Source organism: Trypanosoma grayi, assembly GCF_000691245.1.
Source record: "Trypanosoma grayi strain ANR4 Tgr_165_V1, whole genome shotgun sequence".
Classification (NCBI taxonomy): domain Eukaryota; phylum Euglenozoa; class Kinetoplastea; order Trypanosomatida; family Trypanosomatidae; genus Trypanosoma; species Trypanosoma grayi.
Genome location: NW_008825784.1, coordinates 1 through 13,602, shown reverse-complemented (window position 1 = coordinate 13,602; position 13,602 = coordinate 1). Strand labels below are relative to the sequence as shown.

General features: G+C 53.4%; 7 protein-coding genes across 7 annotated transcripts; all 7 read left to right on the top strand.

The window, feature by feature from the left end:
- Positions 1-1,476: 1,476 nt before the first annotated feature.
- On the top strand, positions 1,477-3,162 carry DQ04_01651060 (hypothetical protein; the record flags this gene model as incomplete). Its single annotated transcript, XM_009310980.1, has 1 exon — positions 1,477-3,162. The coding sequence occupies one exon, from the start codon at positions 1,477-1,479 to the stop codon at positions 3,160-3,162; it is 1,686 nt and encodes a 561-aa protein (XP_009309255.1).
- A 669-nt stretch (positions 3,163-3,831) lies between these two features.
- On the top strand, positions 3,832-5,847 carry DQ04_01651050 (hypothetical protein; the record flags this gene model as incomplete). Its single annotated transcript, XM_009310979.1, has 1 exon — positions 3,832-5,847. The coding sequence occupies one exon, from the start codon at positions 3,832-3,834 to the stop codon at positions 5,845-5,847; it is 2,016 nt and encodes a 671-aa protein (XP_009309254.1).
- A 370-nt stretch (positions 5,848-6,217) lies between these two features.
- DQ04_01651040 (asparagine synthetase A) lies at positions 6,218-7,264 on the top strand (the record flags this gene model as incomplete). The annotated part of the gene is made up of 1 exon (XM_009310978.1): positions 6,218-7,264. One exon carries the CDS (start codon positions 6,218-6,220, stop codon positions 7,262-7,264), a length of 1,047 nt encoding a protein of 348 aa, XP_009309253.1.
- A 610-nt stretch (positions 7,265-7,874) lies between these two features.
- DQ04_01651030 (hypothetical protein) lies at positions 7,875-11,288 on the top strand (the record flags this gene model as incomplete). Its single annotated transcript, XM_009310977.1, has 1 exon — positions 7,875-11,288. One exon carries the CDS (start codon positions 7,875-7,877, stop codon positions 11,286-11,288), a length of 3,414 nt encoding a protein of 1,137 aa, XP_009309252.1.
- Positions 11,289-11,414: 126 nt separating this feature from the next.
- Positions 11,415-11,858, top strand: DQ04_01651020 (glutathione peroxidase-like protein; the record flags this gene model as incomplete). Its single annotated transcript, XM_009310976.1, has 1 exon — positions 11,415-11,858. One exon carries the CDS (start codon positions 11,415-11,417, stop codon positions 11,856-11,858), a length of 444 nt encoding a protein of 147 aa, XP_009309251.1.
- An 82-nt stretch (positions 11,859-11,940) lies between these two features.
- DQ04_01651010 (glutathione peroxidase-like protein) lies at positions 11,941-12,156 on the top strand (the record flags this gene model as incomplete). Its single annotated transcript, XM_009310975.1, has 1 exon — positions 11,941-12,156. One exon carries the CDS (start codon positions 11,941-11,943, stop codon positions 12,154-12,156), a length of 216 nt encoding a protein of 71 aa, XP_009309250.1.
- A 392-nt stretch (positions 12,157-12,548) lies between these two features.
- DQ04_01651000 (trypanothione/tryparedoxin dependent peroxidase 2) lies at positions 12,549-13,070 on the top strand (the record flags this gene model as incomplete). Its single annotated transcript, XM_009310974.1, has 1 exon — positions 12,549-13,070. One exon carries the CDS (start codon positions 12,549-12,551, stop codon positions 13,068-13,070), a length of 522 nt encoding a protein of 173 aa, XP_009309249.1.
- Positions 13,071-13,602: the final 532 nt, after the last annotated feature.

The following is a 13,602-nucleotide window of genomic DNA, read 5'->3' as shown; positions in this document are numbered from 1 at the left end:
TGTGTGTGTGTGTGTGTGTGTGGGGAGGATGCCCGGGGCGCCGACACGTGCAATTAGGCACGCTCCCCTAGGAAAACTGAATAATGAAGACTGTAAAAGAATACATAAAGAAAAAAAGTGATTTAGTCGCCCACAGCGAGATTTAAAGGGGATGCTTGCATGCGTCTTTTGATACAAATATTCATCCGAATCTATTTTCTTTTTTGTTTGTTTTATTTTGTGCTTGTTTGTTTGTGTGTGTACATATATCTATATATATTTATATTTATATTTATATATTTATATTTATATAAGTCTTTGTGGGCGTTCTGCAGTTATGTCCGCCTGACTTTGTCTGTGTCGTATATATTTCTATATATATATATACACATAGGTGCGTACTATATTTATATATATATGTGTGTGTGTGTGTGTCTGGTTATACTGTGGTCTGCTTTGTCTGATGCAAGTTGTCCTTTCGCCGAGTCTGGCTGCAGCGAGAGCGTGTTGTGTCCCGCATTTCTCTTTGCTTCTCTTTTTTTTGTTTTTGCTGCTATGTGGTGTGTGTGTGTGTGTGTGTGTGTGTGACGGCCTGTACGTGCAAGTCTCTGCCAGAGCGGAAAGGCACATGCGCTAGGTGAAGATTTGNTGTTGTGTCCCGCATTTCTCTTTGCTTCTCTTTTTTTTGTTTTTGCTGCTATGTGGTGTGTGTGTGTGTGTGTGTGTGTGTGTGTGTGTGACGGCCTGTACGTGCAAGTCTCTGCCAGAGCGGAAAGGCACATGCGCTAGGTGAAGATTTGGGCGGGTCATCGTCGTCGTGACGCCCGCAGAGCGGCGGTGTTGTGGTGGGTGGCGAGGCCCATGCCCACACTGTTCCCGTAATAGTGGCAGCAGCAGCAAGAATGTTGGTGGCAATTGTTATAGATGATGGGTGGTGCCGGCCATTTCGTGTGTGTGCTAGGTGACACAGGAGTGCATCCACCTTCAGGGTGTGGCGACGGTGGCGCACCGTTGCAGTAGGGAGAGGGCCGTGTAGCACCCGTTATATGGTGAAGTGAAAAGGGGGTTTGGGCTGCTCTCTCTGCTGCTAGGCGCATTTCACTTCGTATCGTTGCAGTACGCCGAGTTTGGGTGCTGAGTTGTTTTATTTCCGTGGGCTCCAAGGGGTGCCTGCCGTTTTGGCCTTTTTGCTCTCAAGGTGTTCCACTGGCTTCTCACAGATCGGGGTCCGCATATAAATATATGCAAAACAAAGGGGAAAAAAAAGTCAGCCGAAGCAGGAGATGGGGTTTACCTGACCTGTTGCCGATGCTTATTTTTCTCTGTGGTGTCATTTTTTTGACGGTCGTTTGATGCGATTGCTATTTCTGTTGTTGTGTCTTGACATGGGCATGATGCTGAGGCCTTTGCGGGAGATACTTCTTCTCTGCGCCCCCATTGTTGATCTTGGCCAGACGCGTACAATTCAGTTGTTGTTGTTGTTCGCTCTCCACCAGCATGGAAGTAGTGGAGATGACGAAGGATGACAGGGACCCCGACAAGAAGGAGAAGAGCAGCAAGGAAAAGGAAGGAAGGAAGAAGAAAAGTGCCACTGCCGAGGATGTGGAGGAGGAAGTGCAGCAGCTGCTCAAGAACGGCGTGTGGAAGCAGATGAAGGAAGAGGGGACGGGGAAGACGTACTACTACCACACCACCACGAAGGAGACTTGCTGGGACCTGAAGAAGGCAATACGCAAGCAGCGACGGGCGGCATCCAATGGCGGCAACAACAACAACAACATGGACGACGGTGCCACCACCACTGCGGAACCCGCAGATGACGGCTCTGCGAAGAGAGCCAATATGCCACACAAGTCAGAGGAGGAAGCGGCTGCCGCCAAAAAAAAGGACAGCGAGGCGGCGGAGGTGGATGCAGACGGTAAAGCCGCACCTGCCGCTGATGCTCCTGCCAAGAAAGATGCGCATGCGAAGAAGGCCGCCCACACCTCCGCTGAACACCCCAGGAAGAGCAAAAACAAGGACAAGAACGACCACGCACTTGTTCCGTGCAGCGAGAAGGGGCAGGAGCTTGCGCAAACCGAGGCGTACCGGGACCCACTGGAGCGCCTCATGAACGAAACCCAACGCCTGGAACAACTCATGGTGTCGTCTGGCACCTCGCAGGCGATGGCGCTGGAGTTTCAACGCTCCTATGAGGCCTTGGCACGCACCAACAAGGCCCTCACGACGCAGATGGTGAAGATGCAGCAGGAGTACAACGCCATGGATGCGGCGCTAAAGGAGGCGAACATCAAAGTGTACGAAAAGGATCTGGCGCTGCGTGAGCTGCAGAGCAGCACGCGCGTGGTGAATAAGGAGGAAGAGGCAGAGCGTACCCTCGTTTTCCTCCGCGAGCAGAACCAGGAGCTCCTGCGGCAGGTGGGCGAGCTCACTGTTGCCCTCTCGCGCGGCTTCAACGAGCTGGCCTACCAGCAGGCCATGACGTCAGACGCCGGTGCGACGAGCCCAGATGCGCTTGTGACGAATCCTGTGCGGTTTGGACAACAGGAGTCCCTCGGTGCGACGCTTGATCGCGTTCTTACGAACCCGCTGACGCAACAGAGCATCTGCCACACCTGCATTGGAGAGCTGGAGAAGCTGCGCCTCAGTCTGCTCCCACAAGAAGAGCGAGCGACGGCATCAGCTGCAGCTGCTGCGGAGAGGGCACACGCTGCTGGGGCTTACCACGCACACTATCTCCCGGCGAATGCAGCGTCCGCGCCAACGTTCACCCGATTTGGCCACCCAAGGGCAGAAGTGCCGAGAGGCGGCCACGTCGGCTACTCTCAGCAGCATCAGCATCAACAACAACAACAACAGGGGTATTTCGGACCAGACACCACTTCGGGTGGTTGGCAACCGTCGTCAACAGCGGTACCTCCGCAATCCGCTGCTACCCAATACTTGTACTCGGGCAACAACGGCGCATACCCGGCACAGCAGCAACAACCAGGGCAGCTGCTTGCACCTTCTGGATATGCGTATGGTCGTTCATTGGGAGGTGTCGCACAATGCGGGGATGGAGGGGACACATACGCTGACCACTTTCCGGATGCGTCAATGAATCGCCGCTCAGAGTCACGGGCATCTGTTGTGAGTGCAACCCCTGTCTTTGGTGGCTTCCGCATCCGGCCGTCTTCGTGAGTTCTGTTCGTTTCTGCTACTGCCATTACTGTTAACTTGAATAGTGACATAGGGAGGTTAAAACCAAAGTCAATGGTACGAGAAGAATAAAGTAAAACAAAAACAAAAAGGATGACTATGAACGGAATACTTTTCTCACTCTTCTCATTCAGCGGCGTGATGCCTATATCGCGGGAGTGCAAATCACCGAGTGTCCCAGTTGGGGGGAGAGAAACGGGCAGTGAAAACTCGGTGAGCATTAACAAACCAAACCCGAAATGTCAGGGGAAAAAGAGAGAGTGCGTATATGTGTGTCTATCAGTGATTAACGTCGGGCCGAATATTGCTCTTTTATTGATTTATCAGGTGCTTCACCCCTTTCTGTGTCTGTTTATCAACAATGCTCCTTTGTTCGGAGAAGATAATTGGTGATGTGCGCGTGACTACATGTGTATGTGGGGGCGTGCGCCCACTTGTCACACGCTGGGCCATTTGATATGCCTTATGTCCTCATCTGTTGGCACTTACTTCAGTGAAGGGAAAAAAAAAACAATAATACGCCAAAGGGAGGCAGAGAAAGATTTTTTTTCTTTATTGCTTGCTCTGAGTCAGCACCCCTCACCATCAACGGGATAGGGCAGCACCAGAAGCAGCAACAACACTAATAAGGGCGTGTGTGCAGCCGGCGGAATGGAGGCCACGACGGAGCAGCAGGCAACGCCTGCAGAAACAACAGAGACGGCACCTGCGCCTCCTGTTGTGCGCCGGCGCGGCCGGGGGACGTTCAACCAGCCGCTGCGCGCTGACCAGCCGTCCACCACAGGCACCATCAGCAACAACAACAATGTGAACGATTGCGCATCGGTGATCACGACGGTTACAACGGCAGTGCTTCCTGCAGCGGCACTGCCCCCGCAGCGTGCACCGGAGGAGGACCTCGCCGCGGAGTACGGCGGCCAGAAGCGCGACATTCCGCTGAACATACGCGAGAACTTCGGCGTCTGCGAGACAGATCACGAGGCGGACACTGTTCGCCAGCTGCTCTTCCGTGGTGAAAAGCGGCGTCGCTACTGCATCATTGTTGGTGAGCTGCAGAATCCAGCCCGTCCCATCACGCTCAAGCTGTTTGGCCACAAGGGACTTAAGCCATTTAAACTGCAGAATAAACTCATCCGCCTGGTGAATATCAGCGTGGGAAGGCCGCGTGTGCCACGACCAGCGAACGATGAAGAGGGAGACGATGCAAAGCACAGCGACAGTGACAGCGACGCGGAGATTCACGAGGACTACAGTCGCGCCCTGGCAGAGGGTGGTGACAAGGCGATTCCCCAACATGAGCAGGAACAGGATCAGCACGAGGATCACCAAGGGGAGATGAAGGACAACCTACAGGAGGCTTTGGATGCTGTATCAGGGATGGCGCCGCCTATCCACGAGGATGTTGACGGATACGCGACCGAGGACGGTCTCCTACCACTCACGGTGGAGATGCGTGATTCTAATGCAACCAACATTGGACAGCCATCTTCTGTGGCAAACAGCCCTGTGCTCACCGCAACACGCTTCGACACCCTTCAGAAGTACTTCTTCAGCGAGTTCCAATTCCTCCTTGGGCTAGAGGACATTCGTATGCAGCACGTCTCTATTTGCCTGAATCTCGGCGCTGCTTATTGCTGTCTTGCACGGGAGGGATCGTACAGCACGCCGCTCAAGTACGCCACCTTTAGCGAGTTCGTGCAGCGCATGAATGAGGAGTCGATGCAGCTGTACTTCCTTAAGGATGCGCCGACGTGTGTCTCACGCGCGGTGGACAGAGAGTGCGGTGCCCTTCAGTCTGAGGCAACCTTCTCGCTGGTGAAAATTTGCTTCTTCTCAAACGAGCGGCAGAGTCGCTCCGTCGCGCGTGCGATGTGGGACGCGCATGAGAACCGCTTCGTCCTGCTCGACATGGAGAACTCTGGCGTGACCTTCACGTGGACAGTCTTCTCTGTGGATGAGACAGGCGCTGACAGCGGCAGTAGCGGTGGCGGCGTCGATGCCGCTGGCAACCGAGTGATGCGCAAGAAGACGGTGGCATTCCCGTTCGAGCTCGAGCTGCACGCGTATCGCCGCTGGAAGCAGCACACGGAGCACCCCGCCGCTCCCATTGCGGAGGCGATTCTCGACAAGCTGTCACTGGCGGAGCACAACTTGATTCACTACGGCTCCACTGTCGGCTACGAGAGCATGGATCTCTCGCACGTATGCGAGGTGGATGCGGAGTCGGAGGACTTCAACGTGGAGAGCATCATCGTTGAGCACACCTCGCGTGTAAAGCCGCGCGGGACGGACCTCACCGTTGACAGCACATCGTCGCTGTGGATCGAGAACTTTGCGGCGGCGCGGGCGCTGAAGGAGCGACTCGCGCAGGGGCTCGTCGATCGGAACTCGTTCCAGCAGTCGATGCGGGATAAGCCACGCAGCCGCGGCCGCGGCCCCCCGCTGCCTCACGCGACAAAGTCGCAGGCGTTGACGCCCGCATCACGACTGACGTTCTTCCGCTCGCGCGGCAGCACGGTTCACTGGAAGCTGCGCCCTGGCTGCAGCATAGAGGAGAACCTGGCGCCTCTGAGCGAGGCCCTCCGCTTCGCGCAGCAGGTGATCAACACCGCCAATGAAATCGAGCGGACATCGGTGCGTGGCGGAGCTGCCCCTGACGCCCTGTAGCGACACGGATGGAGCGTCACAGTGTATGTGTGAGAGTGTGCCCTTGTAAATCATGAGTGACAACAAGAATAATACCAACAACAACAACAAAAAGAAATAAAAAAAAAATATGCGGGAGAAGTGACTCCACTCCTCCTTGTTGTATGCATGGTTTTTCTGTTTGTAAGGCACTGGTTGAGTGCATATGTGTGCGTGTGTATGCATCACGGTGGTGCGTGTCTTCTTCTTTTTTTCTTCTTGCGATGGGTGTGGTGGTGGGGAAGAGAGAAAAGCACACGGCGTAGAAGCGAAAGAGACACACTTGAAGAAGCAAATTGGGCCAATACACCACGAAAGAAGAACCAAACAACATTTTGACTTGACCGATATAATGACACTGGAAGATCCCGCAGCGTTCATCCTTCTGCAAGAACAGATTTCGGCTGCAAAACAGGTATTCAGTGATGCCCTGGCGAAGGCACTAAATCTGGTCGAGACGCAGGCGCCGATTCTCTCTCGCATTGGCGATGGCACACAGGACAATCTGTCGGGCTTTGAGAAGGCGGTGCAGGTGCGCGTGAAGGAAATTCCGGAATCGAACTTCGAGGTGGTGCACTCCCTCGCCAAGTGGAAGCGTCAAACGCTCGGCGACCACAAGTTCCCTGTTGGCCAGGGCATCTTCGTCCACATGAAGGCTTTACGTGTGGAGGACACGCTTGACAACGTCCACTCCGTCTTTGTCGACCAGTGGGATTGGGAGATGGTGATGCCACCGGCCCAGCGCAACTTGGCGTTCCTGCAGGACACCGTGCGCCGCGTCTACACCGCTATGCGGCAGGCGGAGGCTACAATCTGCAGCAGGTACAAGCTGGAGGCCGTCCTCCCAGAGGAGATCACCTTCCTGCACAGCGAGCAGCTGCTATCCATGTACCCAAACATGGATCCTAAGGATCGTGAACGCTCCATCGTGAAGAGGCACGGCGCAGTCTTCCTCATCGGCATTGGTGGTAAGTTGAGCAGTGGCGACCGTCACGATATGCGCGCGCCCGACTATGACGACTGGTCGACACCGCTGCAGGCTGAGGCGACAGGATCCTTCATGGCACACCCGACGATGAACGCACTTGCCTCTTTGGAGGGTCTGAACGGCGATATACTAGTGTACAACCCTGTGCTAGACGATGTGCTGGAGCTCAGCAGTATGGGGATCCGTGTGGACTCGGAGACACTGCGCCGCCAACTCGCATTACTTGGTAACGAGGACCGGCTGCAGTACGTGTGGCATAAGCGGCTCCTGGCGGGCGAATTTCCACAGACCATCGGTGGTGGGATCGGTGAAAGCCGTCTCGTCATGTTCCTGTTGAAGAAGAAACATATCGGGGAGGTGCAGTGCAGTGTGTGGCCAAAGGAGGTACATCGTGATTACCGTGTGCTGTGAGAGGGTGTTTTTCATATCTGTTTTTTTCTTTTCATATTTTTCTGCGTTCTTGTTTCCTTCTGACTCTGGGCTGTGTGCCGTAGGTTGTGCCACCCAGACTGTCAGACTGAAGCCTTCCCTCTTTTTGTTTGCTCGTACCCTAATGCTGAGCGTGGGAGCTTTGTTTTTAAATTNTATATAATTCGTGTGACAAATTCTTGCTGTTGCACTCTCTTGTTGTATGTGATGCAAATTGCGCGGCCTACGGAGTTCCTTGGAAACAGTTTTTTACGCTGCAGAAATAACTTCCACATACCCGCATATTATATATATATATATATACTAAGATCCCATTCGTATTATAATTTCTTGTTATTGTGTACTCTCTTGTTGTATGTCATACATTTTGTGCGGCCCAAGAAGGACTTCCTTGGAAACGGTTTGTCACGCTGCAGAAATAACCTCCACATACCCGCATACTATATATATACGTATATATATACAATGCAATGACCCTTTCTTTGCCTGAGGCTTCCCCACTGGCTTTGCTCGTTTGCTTCTCCGTTCTTTTTGCGCAGTCTTCGTGAGGGGTGGGGCGAGGGACACCGGCGCGAGGACGACTTGCGGCGCGATGAACGCCGACCACCGTGTGTCTCCGCAGCCGTGCCTGAGCAGCACCTCTCTGGACATGGTGGTGAATGTGCTGAGGCTTGACGAAGCAAGGGCAACGAAGTCACGTCAACTGCTGATTAGTATGGCAGGTCTCTTTTTTTTATCGATAGCACCTACACGTCAGCAGCAACAACAGTCCGTCGGGGCGGAAGGCGCAAAGAGCCATGCCACCGCGGCGCTGTTGGGTGGTGTTCTAAAGCGCTTCATTCCTCTCTGTGGCGTGGATGCACTCACCACGTATGCCTGCGGTACGGTGCTGCATGTTGAAGTGAAGCGTGAGCACGACGTTGTGCTGTTGAGAGACATGTCATCGACGACAGCAACTGCCTCCAGCAGCGATGACAGAGGTGGTGCGAGCATCCTGGAGGTCGCGAACCGCATCGTTGAACTGCGTACAGCCTTTTCTCCTTTCCCACTTGTGTTGCGCAGCATCGACACCATGCCGCTTCCCTCTTGGCCCCAGCTGTCGAAGCAGTACATTGCGGAATTATTCCCGCTCTCTGAGGGATACACAAATGTGCGTTTACGCCTCGCACTGCGGCGATACGCATCAATGTGCAGCGACGCCGTAGCTGTAGATTGCACTAGCGAGGAGCATGATGGAAACCGTTGCAACTGCCTCTTGGCGTGGGCAGAGGCGTGGAAAGATGCTTCTGAGGCAATGACTGTTGATGTGGAAGAGGAAGTGACTCTCTCAGATTGGAATGCTGCTTCTTTGCTGCGCCCATGCCGAGTTGTTTTGGGGAAAGTGTTGCCCTTGTCACTCCCTACGTGGTTAGTGTCTCTCGTACTGAAGCAGCACGTCGTCCTTGGGACGGAGGTGCGGGTTGTGTCCACAACGACGCGGATAGTGCGTCAGTGGCCGCCAGTGAGCCACGCGGAGGCAACCAGGCATCCACGCCAACAAAAACCGAAGGAGGAGAAGGAAGAGGAGTGGGCGGTTGGCGATACTTCCAAGAAGAAGGCGGTGGCTGAGATCGAGTGGCTTCTGCTCACCTGTGACGGCCTAATCCTCTCCAACAGTAGACGTGACGGAACACAACTACATCACGAGCAAGATGGACTACTGGTCAAGTCACTGTACAGCCTGGCGAAGATTCAAGTGGATCAGTCGAGCTGCAGCAATGATGGTATTGCTACAACTAGCTGCCTTGATAACGTTGGCCCTATGAAGGGCAGCAGGATAATACTCTTCTTCGAGGAACGTGCGGAGATGCACAGCAATATGACGTACCAACTGCCTCCCGCGGTGGCTCACCGTGTGGAGGGGAGTGCATTCACGGTTGGAGACGACAAGAAGGCAGCAATTATGCAGACAGAGTGTGTCCTTTGTATCCCCTCCGTTTCTGCTTCTCTTTTTGCAGGGAGTGCGGCTCCGCAGTGCTGCGATGCCCGCACCATTGCAAACGCCATTGCTGTTCTGTTGGGCCGGGATGGAATCAGCATCCCCGTCGTGATGGAATCNACACCGCGTGCTGAGTCATTCTCCCTCAGCCTCGACACATTTGCCTCTTTGGAAGACGGCGCTGATGAAGATATTATTATTGACTTTGATGATGATATTGAACTGGGTGATGATTTTGAAATTGAGTATGATATCGATGATATTGGTATTGGCGAAGATCTTGCTGCGGGTGACGTTTTTGTGGATGATGATATTGCTGCTGCTGCTGCTAGTGCAGCTGGGGATGCTGCATCATTGAGCCGCACTTCACCACCACCACAGCAGCAGCAGCAGCAAGAGCCACCGGACTATCGGCGGCCGGTAGGTCCCATCCCACGGCAGTTCACGTCGGACGTGACGCTGCTGGCCCGCCAAGTGCTGCGGCTGACCTCTAAGAGGGTGTGGGAGCTGCGCGTCCTCGTTGTGACACACAACACACTCTTCATCTGCGACAAGAGGACTTCCGTGCGCCGGCGCATTCCCCTTGCGGCGATTGTGCTGATAAGGCTTTTGCTTCATCACAGAGAGGGGTCGGCAGTGGTCTGCCACGTTCGCTGCGAGCATGATCTTGTTGTAAAGGAGCACCCTGCCACACCGTCGTGGCTCGCACTTGGCGACTTTGCACACCTTATTGTAAGGGAGTGCCCGTCCATATGCTTTAAAGAGACAAATCTCGCTGATGCAAAAGACAAGCTGAAGGTTCTTCTTAAGCACCTCGACTTGAGGCGCGTCTCACGCTGTGCGTCGATTCCTCAGCGGGTGGAGCGGTTTCACGAGTCGCGGCACAGTACTGCAACTAAGGTGCGAGTGGACACACAACAACGAAGTGAAGCCTCCAAGGGGGGCGGCATTTCAGTTGTGCCAGTGAAAAAAGATGGGAATAGTCACCAGGGTGACGTTCCTGTTGAGGCCTCTGTGGTCTCTGGGACCGTTCGTCCCGCTTGGAACGCAGGAACGCAGCTACCCTTCACGAGTCGGCTTGAGACGCCGGCGCACGAAGTGACGAAGATTGACCGCTTTCTCCTCAACGAGGCTACAGCTCGCGAGCTGCTGCTTAAGTTGGAGCATTCACGGCGCCGTCGCATCCTACAGTGCTTCTTGCGTGGGGCTGATGCGCCACAAGAGCAGGAGGAGGAAGCAAGTTTGACGCTGTCTGAAGCGAAAGTGGCGCAAGTCCCCAGGGCGCTGGACTATGACGACACCTCCCTGTGCTGTGTGGCATCTAACCCGGTGGAGTTGGAGAATGCTGCTGCGGCAAGCGCCAAGAGTGTTTCCATGACAAACGGACGGCTGCAAAGTTGTAGGAGCCCACCAGAAGTTGCACTTCACACCGCCGCGGCGGAGAGTGACGCTGTCCTTGAGGAAGGGCGCCGTTCAGTGTGTCCCCGTTGCGGGAAAGGGCGGCCGCAGTTGCTTGTTCCTTACACACGGGCTGACGACGTTGCGCAATGGGCGCGCGAGGTGCTGAATCCGCTTTCGTCCCTCGACACCACGTCGTCGTGGACGGTGGTTCGCTTTCAGTGCAGCAACGATGTGATGGTATGCGTGGGAAACACGGCGTTTGTGCGCCACGTCCGCCATGCGATGCCGAGCATTTTGGATGGCGCGATGCTGACAGGAGGTCACATCGTCACGTGCTACTTTTACCCTTTTGGGTTAGGGACCACGTTGAGGACGAATAATGCCAGGTGTCCACCGCCGTGCTGGGGCGGCACACTGCAGGTACAACAACTGCTGCGCGAAGTCTCGTCGGTGCCGCTCTCCACACTGCTGCTTCCTCTCTCTTGTGTTGACGCTAATGCTCCTTCTGCTGTCTTTCCTGCCACCGCTACCGCCTCACGACTTCTGCACAACGCAGTGTACTGCCGTGTGGGGTCTCATCGTTGGTTTGAGATTCCGCTCTCATTGTTTGTTGCTGACTGCCTATGAGAACTGGTTTGGTGTCGGTCATTAACATCCAGGCAGACGAGATTATATACTGAATCTGCAACAATTGTGTCTGTCATCCCCAAGAGTCTTTTATTCCGCTTTGTTTTGGTTAACAGAGAAAGTGTCATGACATCTATCTATGACTTTGAGGTGAACGGGGCTGACCAAAAGCCCTACGATCTCTCGCAGCATAAGGGGCACCCCCTTTTGATTTATAATGTGGCCAGTAAGTGTGGCTACACGAAGGGCGGATATGAGACAGCCACCACTCTATACAACAAGTACAAGGATAAGGGCTTTACCGTTCTTGCCTTCCCATGTAATCAATTCGGTGGGCAGGAGCCAGGGACGGAGCAGGAGGTCAAGGAATTTGTCTGCACGCGCTTCAAGGCAGAGTTCCCCATTATGGCGAAGATCAACGTGAACGGCGACAAGGCACATCCCTTGTATGAGTTCATGAAAAAGGTTAAGCCTGGTGTTCTCGGCACGAAGGCCATTAAATGGAATTTTACATCATTCCTCATCGACAAGAATGGCATTCCTGTGGAGCGCTTTNGCCTTCCCATGTAATCAATTCGGTGGGCAGGAGCCAGGGACGGAGCAGGAGGTCAAGGAATTTGTCTGCACGCGCTTCAAGGCAGAGTTTCCCATTATGGCGAAGATTGACGTGAACGGCGACAAGGCACATCCCTTGTATGAGTTCATGAAGAAGGCTAGGCCTGGTGTTCTCGGCACGAAGGCCATTAAATGGAATTTCACCGCATTCCTCATCGACAAGCATGGCATTCCTGTGGAGCGCTTTTCACCTGGGGCATCCGCAAGTGAAATTGAGAAGTGCCTTATCCCCCTACTTGAGGCGACCTCTTGAATCGGTTTTCAGTTGTGTTTTTTTTTCTTAGCATGCCAAATCTTTTTTTTTTTTTGCCTTCATGAACGAATACGTGTGTGCAGTTGAGGAGCCTTGTCGGCACAACCCGTTACATCAGGTGCGCGGTGGCACATGCCGTGCTGTTGCTTTTTCAGCAGGAAGACTGACTTACTTACACTCANAGTATATGACTATTGCGGCACGGCTGCAATGACCTGCGCATGCGGTTAATGCCCGTGCTCTTTCTTTCCTTCTATCTATCCCTCTCTCTCTCTCTTTCGCTTTCTTTCATACATGTTGACTTGGGTTGCCGTTCGATAAGCGAATCCTAGTGATAAAGGAATCGAGGGGAAAACGGAAGGAACACTAACAGGTAGGACAGAGAGGGATATATGACCTCAGAAGGAGCGGTTTCAGCTCCCACTAGCATCTACGACTTCCAGACGCTGGACGCTGACCACCAGTTGTATGATCTCTCGCAGCACAAGGGGCACCCACTTCTAATCTACAATGTGGCCAGCAAGTGTGGTTACACAAAAAGTGGATATGAGACAGCCACCACTCTATACAACAAGTACAAGGATAAGGGCTTTACCGTTCTTGCCTTCCCATGTAATCAATTCGGCGGGCAGGAGCCAGGGACGGAGCTTGAGGTCAAGGAATTTGTCTGCACGCGCTTCAAGGCCAGATTCCCCATTATGGCGAAGATCAGCGTTAATGGCAGCAATGCACATCCCTTGTATGAGTTCATGAAGAAGGCTAGGCCTGGTGTTCTCGGCACGAAGGCCATTAAATGGAATTTTACATCATTCCTCATCGACAAGAATGGCATTCCTGTGGAGCGCTTTTCACCTGGGGCATCCGCAAGTGAAATTGAGAAGAAACTTGTTCCCCTGCTCAGGTCGTCATATTAATTCAGACTTTGCCTACACATTTTTTCGTTGGTTCTTAGCATACCAAATCTTTTTTTTTTGACCTTCATGAACGAAACGTGTGTGCAGTTGAGGAGCCTTGTCGGCACAACCCGTTACATCAGGTGCGCGGTGGCACATGCCGTGCTGTTGCTTTTTCAGCAGGAAGACTGACTTACTTACACTCACTGGGGTTGGTGTGTGCAGTATATGACTATTGCGGCACGGCTGCAATGACCTGCGCATGCGGTTAATGCCCGTGCTCTTTCTTTCCTTCTATCTATCCCTCTCTCTATATCTCCTGCGTTTTTGGTCAACAGAGGAAACATCATGACATCCATCTATGACTTTCAGGTGAAGGGGGCTGACCATAAGCCTTACGATCTCTTGCAGCACAAGGGGTACCCGCTTCTTATTTACAATGTGGCCAGCAACTGTGGATACACACAAAGTGGATATGAGACAGCCACCACTCTATACAACAAGTACAAGGATAAGGGCTTTACCGTTCTTGCCTTCCCATGTAATCAATTCG